Raw genomic sequence first — 10,796 nt, 5'->3', positions numbered from 1 at the left:
CCCTCGCCCACTCCGTAGATCCACTGCCCATTGCCTCACCATCCAACTAGTTCGCCTGGTCATTCCGAGCCCATCCTCGCCTTCCTTCTCGTTCGCATAACGCCGCACGGTAGCCACTGGGCCTCCCCCAGCTCCAACGGGCTCTCGGGCTTGACGTCCTCCTCACTCCGTTACTGGATACCGTCCTCTCGGTTTGCCGACCCGCACTAAAGAGAAGGAACCACAGGGACAAAAGGGCGCATTTCAACAGGAACTCAGTTACCTTCTCCGTCCTCACCTCGTTGAGGCCCTTTTCCCTTTTCTGCCTCTGCCACCAGCCCAGCTCGTTTGCCTCACTATTACTGGCTTTCTGGTACTCTGGGACTGCCTGGCACTCTTCTCCTCCCCCGTCAAATCTGTCATTTGGCCATCTTCAAATTCTAGCCCAGCCGTCTCGTTGCCGATCGACGTATAGCAAGGCAACTATCTCAACCGACCGACCGACCGACCGGCTGGTCGTCACCTCCAACTTGAACCTCCCTTTCGACCCTTCCCTTCTTTTTCTTTTCCGTGTGTGATCGGCAACCAGCAAACCTTTTCTTTTCTATTCTCCAAAACCTCCCCTTGCGCTCTTCTCATCATCATCCGATCACTGTCCGGCGGTGATCTCATCCCAAAGAAGCCGCCTCAAACCCGTTGCTTCAGGCCTCCATTTCGCCGCCTCGAGTTCTACCCCTCGGTTTCTACTCCACCGCATCTCCGGACGGCCACCAATTAATCACAATTTCGAACATAGCCTCCTGGCACTACCGTTGCTGCCCAAAAACTCTACTCGACGTCGCGACCATCGCACTGTTTACACCCAGGCACATGAAACCGGGGGCATTGAGGATTTTCGCTACGACTCAACCAGAACCCCCATCCTGGACCTACAGATTCAACATACCTCGCTCTTCAAAAATCTGCCATCAATTCTGATCTCAACTCACTTCTCTCCGAACTTCGGCCTCGGACTTGTGCCATTTTTTATTTTTCTTTTTGGCTCTCTGGGTGGGTGGCTCTGTTTGCTTTGTTAGTTACGAGGCGACGACAAGCACCACCACCACCACCAACGGCCTGTTGGACTTATCCACCACCGGATTGTAATCGGACCCGCCTAATCGACTCTGGTTGCGCTGCGTCCTTGCGGGTTTGCTGTCCGGAACGAGATTTTGCGGATGTAGTAAACCCCGCGATTGTGCCCACCAACCGGACCTCTCCTGGTCGGCCTGCGCGGAGTTTTGGAGGTGCAACAACAGGAATTTCATGCAGCCTGGCGAATGCGTCGTATAACGATTTGCCATGAGCCTTCCTGTTGATCGCCCATCCCGCTTCGCTTGTGTATAGGTCATGCCGCATTTGTTGTACCACGTTCCCTTGGGTATAGAGACGTGGGAGGTATAGGCTTGGTTGCTGGGGAAAGGCTCTCAGGTCGAAAATGGATGGAGCGAGTGACGTGGATTTGAGGCACGATCGATCCAATCCTTACGGACCACCACCACCACCACCACCACCATCATCATCAAATCCAAACCAACGGATGCTGCCATCCGAGACGCCTCCGTTGCACAACTATCCTCCGCCTCAAGGCACAGGTATGCCGCCACCGGCCCCGGCGTGGAACCCTACGCCTTCACCATACAATGAATCCTCTGAGCATCGGCCACCGCCCCCGGAGATGGCCCACCAACCATCATATCCCCCTCCGCCTCAGCCGTATCCTCCTCCCGGTCGAGACACCCCCGGATACCCTCCGGATTCAGGATACGGACGCCCAGGAAGTGTTTCTGGCCCCTCCAGGTCTCCCGCGGATGTTCAGCAGCAACAGCAACAGCACCCTCAATATCACCCTGTGAGTAGCACTCCCGTCGAATCCCCATATTATCCTCCAGCCCCGGCGGACTACAGAACGCGACATGCGTATTCTGCCCCAGAGACCCAGTCAAACGGAACTCACCAACAGCCTCCTCTTCACGTCGTCACAGCTCATGAGATGATGCCTGCCCAGCCTTCTGGCCCCCCTCCCCAGTATGGCCCTCCCTCAGCAGGGCCGCCTCCAGGACCGACCGGCTACTATTACGATGCCTACGCTGCCGGTCAAAGACGAAAACCGGTGCGAGCGGCACAGGCGTGCGACTCGTGCCGCCAGCGAAAGGCAAAGTGTGATGAAGGAAGACCCGAATGTCAACATTGTAAAGACAATGGTTTGAAATGCTCCTATAGAGAGATACCCCCACAGAAGGCTGAAAAACAGGTTCTTGCCATTACCGCTCAGTTGGAATCTCTGAGCGAAGATGTCAAGATGTTGGTCCAGAACTCTAAGGCGCAAGAGGAGAAGATCAACCTCCTTCTCAGTAATTTTCAGAAGCAAAGCTCGGATCCGGCGACGGCGGTGGGAGGTGCAACACCAGATGAGCAAAAGGAAAACGTTCTCCGGTCGCAGAAAAGACCGAGTCCGAACCAGTCCACATCAATGGGCTTCCGTAGGGAAGACAGCTCAGAGGTCAGATCCCTTCCTCGAACCCAGACCCAGCCCTCAACATCTCTGAAAGCGAAGAACACCGAAGCCGAAACCTTCGAACTTTCTCTCCCCGCCAAGCATACAACCGCGGCGCAGAATCTCGTGACGTGGCCATCGATTCAGGCTCTCATTCCACGAGGCATAACTCCATCATATGTGATGGACGAGGAAACTGGGAGAGGTTTGTTGCGACTGTACGGGTGTGGTGAGGGAGAGGACAAAGGTGATGGTCATGAAGGCGCTCCGAGTCCCGCGGGTAGTTCATCATCAGACGGACGCCGCATGGACGAGGAAATGTCTTCTTCACCACACGGAGTTTGGGGCAGTGGACAGTTCCACGCTCCGGTGACGTCGACCCAGAGCCATTCCGCACGTGAACATCCGGGTGGCGTGAGCCCCCATGGTGGTCTCATGCTCGATTCCGAGGCGGTGGACCGCTACTTTCGGAGCTTTATGGACAACATCCACATCCTACACCCTTTCCTCGAGCCTAAAGTGCTGCGCAATATGGTCCACACCTTCAAACGCAAATACAGCTGGGATTACCGAGCCACCCAGCCGGCGGCGGCAGCGATAGGCACCAAAAGAAAGCGCGAAATAACCGACTCTCCCACGTCTGTGGACGAACACAATACACCGGGAGGGCAGACGGCTAATCGGAGTCATACACGAACATACACCTCTTCCGTTGCTCCCATCGAGCACTCGGTGGCCAATGCCATAGTGCTGCTTGTCATAGCCCTGGGTAAGGTTACCGCACACCGGGACCCTTTGCCGGGCCCAGCGACCACTACCACAATGCGGACTTCAACGCCACATAGTGCATTGTACACCGATTTACCTATGCCGATGTCGGCACCTACTTCACCATTCAACAACCAGGTCAACCTGAATGGCACCAACAACATCACGGTCTCAAGCCCCGCAAACCCTCAGGGCAAGAATATGGACGCCATCCCCGGACTTGCGTACTTTGCCAAAGCTGCGGACATTCTGGGAGAGCTACCGGGCGGCACGGACGTGTCGCATATTCAGGCCAACCTTCTGGCCGGATTGTACATGGGACAACTGGCCCGCATTCTCCCGAGCTACTTTTACATCAACAAGGCTTGCATAGCTGCTCAGATACTGATTGAGTCGACGCCCTACGTGACAAATACGATGAAGCTTGCGCGAAGAAATCTGATCAACTTTGCATTTTGGTCGTGTTTGCAGCTGGAAAGTGACATTGCCGCCGAGCTGGACCTGCCTTTGAGTGGAATCACCCGGTACGAAAGTAACCAGCACAAGGAAATGCCGACGGGAGTCACTTTGGAGAGGATTCCCGAGTTTAACATGGACGATGACATTTTGCGATATTATTCGTACCAGATCCAATTGCGAATGACGATGAATAGCATTCACTCCACGTTGTATCGTTCCTCGAAGGATCCGCATACGAGACCGAGTATCTCTCTCATGGCCATTCTGGATGAGAATTTGGAAGATTGGAGAAAGATGCTGAATGACTGGGACTGGGATGATAATGACCACGAAAGCTCCAACATCAACATTGCCCGAATGCGGGGAAAATACTATGGGGCCAAATACATCATCTGGCGACCAGCGGTGCAATATGCCCTTTCACAGGTTGGAGGCCCGACCGGGAACGACCAGACGTCCGAGTCGCCTGCAGGATACGGACAAGGCTCCGAACTCACCTCGCCGTCTGTGTCGAACCTTATCGCACCGGGACGTTCAACAAAGGAAGCACCGCCGATCAGTCAACAGCTGTTGGACGCTGCCAAAATTTGCATCCAGGCCGCCATCCGCAGCACTACGGTGTTTGACAAAGTCCCTCGACGTCTGGTTACTACCAACATCTTTGGCACGGCTCACGCGTAAGTCATCGACGTCCGAGCGAAATATGAGAGCTCAACTGACCCCTTGAATCATAGACAATTCGGTAACATGCTCGTCCTCTACGCTACGTACACTTCACCTCATCCTGGCTTGAGTTCGCTGGTGGACGAAAGAATACTGAGGCGATTACATGATCGGACAGTCAGCATTCTTCGGGAAAATGAGGCCATCTCGCCGATTCTTGCCAAGGATCTGAAGATCCTGGAGCATGTGCGAACAAAAGTTTTTCCGTCTGCAGCATCTTATCCAACCGGCAGCACCACCTCCAGCTTCTCGAGTCGATAGAGAGAAGCAGGAATTTGTCTTTATCTTGGAATATTGGATTCAAGTTTCGTTTGTAAAAACTGATATCCCGGATGTGCCCCCTGCCAACATTATGGCAGGCCCATTCTCATCTGGCGGCATTGTCGAAGCGTTCAGTAACCATCTAGCATCACCAAATAAACCATGGAGTTCATGAACTTGAAACGGCCGATTGGGAGGGTTATTGTTGTGTTGCCCCATGAAGGAAGATTGATCTGTCGTTTCCTTCTTGAAAGGGTTCCCACCATTCTCAACACGCCATGGAGCTATGTTGAGACTAATTGGTGGGTGGCCAGGGTTTTCTATCATCTAAGAGAGGGAGTTTTCGAAGAAGAACAGAAGGGAGGTATCCAAGCACAGCAATGTCACAGAGGAACACGGCACTGCATGGTTGGGCCCAATCTCTGATTTTGACGACTCGAGAGCACCTTTTTCTGTGAGTGGAAGCAGCTTTTTATTTCTTTTTCATAAACTATACTTAGTGAATGGGAGCGCAGAAAGAGGTGGACAGATTGTGTTGGGTGTTTTCTTGACCCGGGTTCTCTAATGGAATATTCTGTATATTATTAAATATAGGCGATCGGAGACGTCTAGGGCTCTGTGTGTAACTAAGATTGAACCATCGAATTGTTTCGAATTGTCAGTGATTTGGCTTGCTCGACATAACTCTGACAAAGGGAAGCTGTCATAGAAGCTCGGAAGACGGAAATGAACTCAATAGTCTGATGGTATCAATGTTGGCGCCACGACTCGGTCCTTATGTCGTCCACCTGTCCAATGATAATTCGACTTGCTTGAGCCTGCTCAGCCACAGAAAACATACCCAGCTGAGGGAGGTACTCCAAGGGAGCCAGCGGCAAAAGTGTTGGGTTGACAGGGTGAGCATCTGTATCGCTGCTGCCGGCGGTGTTCACGTCAGTTTGGCCCAGTTTTCCTGACCACCAGCGTACGATCCTTACTTGACAAAGTCCGTCCAGCCTTGTGAACGAGCAGTCATTGGTTCGGTGTCCCCTAGTTGAAACAAGGATCATGTCCAACTTTGGAAAGGAAAAAAAAAGGATGCCTGCTGGACCTTGTTTATATTCCCAATACTCAAGGAGGTAAGAGTGGAGGCATTGAGACGGGAATCCGATATTTCCGCTCGATGTGGCGGTGCGGGATCTCCTTCGTATACCAGCTAGAACCTGATTCTCGAGTCGCAAGAACCCCGACAACGATCAACTGCGTGTTCGAAGGCAAGGTAGATCGCTCCCTTTGGAACGTCAAGTCGGGTGGACGACGAATTGGATTAATCAATCGGAATCCTCGATGGTGGCTCAAAATTTGCAAGGTATACCAACAAAAGAGCAAAGCTTTACTCCTTAGGCAGCTGCCTGGAAGAGCATGTCAAATGTGTGTAGGTTAGATCAAATCGGCCTGTTGTCATTTTCAGCGTTTGTTCGGTATTTATGGGTTATGAGTGCTGTCTCATCCATCGACGCACAACTGAATATTGCTAGAAGCTGGGGAGAAGAGTGCCGATCATCTGGCGTTGATAGAAGTACGACCGGAGCCATCTCCAGTCTTGTTGAATCATGCAAATTGAAATGGACTTGGATAGGCCCTCTCGATGGGTCAAAGAGACATGAGGCTTTTTCGAAGTATTCTAAATTTCGTCATTGTACACCTGGTGAAGTCCACGGCAAGTTGGGCGGCTCGAGTCCATTCTATGTCGAATTGCAGGCAGACGGGGGCTTGGACTTGGGGATAACAGTCAATCCTGGCGTTGTTGATGATGGTCAAGGCAGGGTTCTGCCGCAAAGGAGCTTATACCCTTCTCTTCACAGCCTGATGCCGTCTTCATCTACGCCCGCATCTCAACATCGACGTCGTCAACGTGTCTTCGGAGGCTGTGAAGAAAGACTGCAAACATGCCGATATCCGAGTGGCTTGTCGGGCCAAAGTAAAGGCGGAGCGGTCCTCGTGGAAATATCGCAGGGAGACGTGAAGAATCAGATTGGGAAAGAAGTTGAATACTTGGAACCGAGCAAGGAGAACCTGATCGGCCATCTATTACCAATGGTGAATAGATCTCGAGTCCGAGTCGGTTAGAGCAAACGAGGCCAGGAACCACGTCACAAAGCCATCTCAAAGTCTGGGAGACGGCAGCCTGCGGTTCATGCAGGATGACCAGCCCCCCCTGAAGCGAGCGCATGCAGCATGATGAATATTACTGGCATTTGCCCCTCTGAAAGTTTGCACCACGCCCACGTATGCGCAGAGGCTTGACCTCACTTGGCGCCTAACTTCGACAAGTTCAAGTTGAACGCTACCTCCATCATTCTCGAATCTGGTTTCTCTTCTTTCTGAAATTCAGATTCAATCAACTTGTCGTCGAGGATGGATCAAACTAACTTACGGCGAAAAGACACCACCAAGGGCCCGCCCATCCGCGTCCTCTCCCTGGGTAAGGCGAAACGAACACATCAGTTTCCAATCAATATACTGACTCATGCAACAGACGGCGGCGGCGTGCGCGGCTACTCCATGCTCATCATCCTTCAAGAACTCATGCACCGCGTATACGTCGAGACACATGGCAAGCCTCCAAGTAGAGATGCCACTCCCAAACCCTGCGATTATTTCGACCTGATCGGCGGCACCGGCACGGGAGGGCTCATCGCCATCATGTTGGGTCGCCTTCGTATGGACCTGGAAACTTGCATGGATGTTTACGTGAAAATGACACGAAAAGTCTTCGAGACCGACAAGACATTCGCCGGAATTCCTTACAAACACACCCTGTTTAAGGCCTCCAAGCTGGAAGAGGCAATAAAGTTGTGTGTCCGAGAACACACCATTTTTGAAGACGAGGGGAACGACGGAACCGCAACAGGTGGGAGAGAATTTCAAGATCTTACCAGCCCGGCCAGTGTCACGAGCACCGCTGCAATGAGGAGGTCTATGAGCGTTCGGAGTTCCGGTTCGGTGTCGAGTCCCACCACCATCAGGAACTCCACCGTCTCACCATCCTTCCCAGCATGGGGAAACGCAAATGCAAGTCTGTATGATGGGCGCGAAAATCGAACAAAGACGTGAGTTCCTCCCCTTATTCGACTCATTGAGAGGCATGGCTGACCCAGGCAGTGCCGTCACCGCAGTGTACCAAGGGACCAACCCGCGCACCGGCTCCTCCATCCTTCTGAGAAGTTACGATTCAAGAAAAGAACCCCCTCCAGAATTCAACTGCACGATATGGCAAGCAGGCAGAGCAACATGCGCCGTGGGCCTGGCCTTCAAACCGATTCAGATTGGCCAAAGTATCTTCATTGATGAAGGTGCCGGGAAATACAATCCCGCCGAGCAGTTGCTGGAAGAAGCAGCAGTCAACGAATGGCCAGGCAGGGAAGTGGGTGTCTTTGTCAGTGTTGGCACTGGGAAACGCCCGGCAAACTCGGCCCCTCAGCATCATGAATGGTGGGAAGATTTCTTGGGTGGCACCATGGGAGCGTTCGCTGAGGCTCGACGACGGCTTCTTTCCAAGATGGAGGACTGTGAGACCGTACATCAGGAAATGCTCAAGACCGGACTGGCAAAACGTGGGGTTGACGCTAATAATTACTATCGCCTCAATGTGGATGTCGGCCTGGCGGAACTGGTTGCCATGAATGAATGGAGCGAACTCAATGTTGTCACGACAAATACAAGGAAATACCTGAAGGAATCGAATACTCAGAAAATGCTGGTTGATGCGGCGGTGAAGATGGCCAAAATCGAACTGATGAAGCGGCGACAAGATCAGCGGACCGATGCACACAGTCGAGAGTCCAGCTGGTCATACAGACAGCCGAATTTACCCTCGACGCCTCCTGTCCATCCGGGAGCCGTGGAGCTTCCGGCAGAAGATACAATTCAACAGACACCACCTCAGCATTACAGAAGACCCGGAAATCCACCATATCCCGACGACGCATCATTCTCTTCATCACAAGACAAATTCGTGCTCGTTCCAGGAGAAACAACTCCACCACGAGTGTCAGCCGATCTGCCATACCGGAGCAGGGATGATAAGATTGCGTACCAACCACCACCTCAACCTTCAACATACAATTCTTCAGAACCACCACCGAGACCACCAAAGACTCCGATCAATGAACCAGGATATCCCGCCCATCATCCTCAACATGCGCCCTCTGCGAGACTGAATGGAGCACCCCGGCCGCCGTACCCTGACTACGGTGATGGACCCCCGCCAATTGTCTCCAAGCTGAGAAAGCCTGAATATACTCCAAGATGAGGCTGACAGTAATGATCTTTCTCTCATGTGATATATTTTCGGGTTGAATTGGTTATTTCGGTTGACATTGGAAGAATACGAAATTTCAAAATGACGACACGATTTTCACGACTCTTTCTCGCGACGAACAGATACCCCAGATAATGAGCATACGGAGGATTTGCAACACAGGGCTCTGTCACACATATGGCCGGTGGTGGGATGGCAAATAGCATCGATGGTAGTGTCTCAGCTTGTACTAGGTATAAAGCGAGTAATCTTCATCGTTGATTCCCACATCACTTCAATTCTATGAAATTATTCTCCTCGAAAGGTGTCATTGTTTCCTGGCGAATGGGAGCATTTATCGTTGCTATTGCATGACCGCTTTCAAATTCGCAGATACATCTTGCGAAGAAGGACAAACACAATCGTCAATGTCACGGGTTCGGTGGGACTCGTCCTGTCATGGCTGCTAAGCCTTTAGGAGAGCAAGCTGCGTAATCTTGCTACTCGCACTCTCATCTCTTGACCGCTCTCCAGTCGATATCAACAGACTAGTCAATTCAGTTGATTCCATCTCCAATGCCTCGGCATCACTCTTGCCTATCCACCAATTAGCCAGCCTAATACATCCATTGTCAAAGACGATGCCTGTTGGAAGAACCAGGTACAAGTTCGCGCGATAGTTCATAGTCAACATCTCAACAGGCCAGTTTTCGTTCGGTATCTTCTCAGATGTGAAGCCCGTTTCCCTTATTTTCTTGCCGAAAAGCTTCCCTGTCGTGCGGGATCCGCCAACCATCATCCTGCCTTGAGTTGTGGCTGGAACAGCCAGCAAACAGCATCAAGATTTCGCGATGGCGAGCAACTGCTGCTTCATCGATGATTCAGAACTTGGAAAATCAGTTCCTCGTTAGCTATTTGAGACTAGCTGTAGCACATATGCTGAAAGGGCCCGAAGACTATCAAGTGCTTGCTTTGCGGCTTTTGTCCCGCTTCTCCAGATAAGTTTTCCGACTAATTCTGTGCATGATGTAGCCTCTCTCCCTGATGGCGTTGTAGCCATTGACGTATAACTCCATCTTGGCGGGGAAATTGTGTGCTCATTGTGACATCATAGCAATTGGTCTGTGGATGAAACAAATCATTAAGAGGGTGGTTTGGTTGATTGTGAAGAATGTTCCCGCCATTATGGAAGGGCAAGAATCTTGTATGCTTGAATTCGAAACCTGTCTCGCGTTGGCGGACCCACATCTTGAGAGCGAGTTCGTCTGCCGCCCTGTTCGAAGTTGCATAGAGCATTATTTTCTTCTCAAGTATTTCCCTAGAATAGCCTCGTAGGTGAAAATAACGCCGGCTGTTTGACACAGCACGAAGATCCACACACACATGCGGCGAGATGCTCATGACACTCCATGGTGCACTTTGTGGAAGACTTGAAGTCGATTCGTGATCAGGTACTGCCGGTGGAGCAATTTTTGACTTTGCCAGTATCGAGAAACATAAAGCTGATCTGAGTGCAGTTTTGAAAGGTGGGATGGATGAATTTTCGTGAAGGTTGATGATAGAATGAGAATGGTCGAATCATGTCAATGCCGTGATCTTTCGACAGTGAAATAGTCCCTTCGCATCCTAATGGTGGCGCGTCCGATGAACAGCCACTGGAGTTGCGACCAACAGCATGAACGGTTACATGATTCAAATCTTTGCTCGGTTTCGAATTGATCAGGGTGGCTATCGTAACATCGACCTTTTTGGATTTCTCAAATTCGCGTGTGTTCAAACGTCGATGGT

The 10,796-nt window shown here is 51.5% G+C and overlaps 2 protein-coding genes across 2 annotated transcripts; both read left to right on the top strand.

The window, feature by feature from the left end:
* Positions 1 to 1,456: 1,456 nt before the first annotated feature.
* On the top strand, positions 1,457 to 4,726 carry Z518_01742 (uncharacterized protein; the record flags this gene model as incomplete). Its single annotated transcript, XM_013422340.1, has 2 exons — positions 1,457 to 4,419; positions 4,477 to 4,726. 2 exons carry the CDS (start codon positions 1,457 to 1,459, stop codon positions 4,724 to 4,726), a joined length of 3,213 nt encoding a protein of 1,070 aa, XP_013277794.1.
* Positions 4,727 to 7,123: 2,397 nt separating this feature from the next.
* On the top strand, positions 7,124 to 9,020 carry Z518_01741 (uncharacterized protein; the record flags this gene model as incomplete). The annotated part of the gene is made up of 3 exons (XM_013422339.1): positions 7,124 to 7,190; positions 7,245 to 7,818; positions 7,871 to 9,020. 3 exons carry the CDS (start codon positions 7,124 to 7,126, stop codon positions 9,018 to 9,020), a joined length of 1,791 nt encoding a protein of 596 aa, XP_013277793.1.
* Positions 9,021 to 10,796: the final 1,776 nt, after the last annotated feature.

The sequence above is a fragment of the Rhinocladiella mackenziei genome (assembly GCF_000835555.1).
Source record: "Rhinocladiella mackenziei CBS 650.93 unplaced genomic scaffold supercont1.1, whole genome shotgun sequence".
Classification (NCBI taxonomy): domain Eukaryota; kingdom Fungi; phylum Ascomycota; class Eurotiomycetes; order Chaetothyriales; family Herpotrichiellaceae; genus Rhinocladiella; species Rhinocladiella mackenziei.
This window is presented reverse-complemented; position numbering and strand designations above follow the sequence as displayed.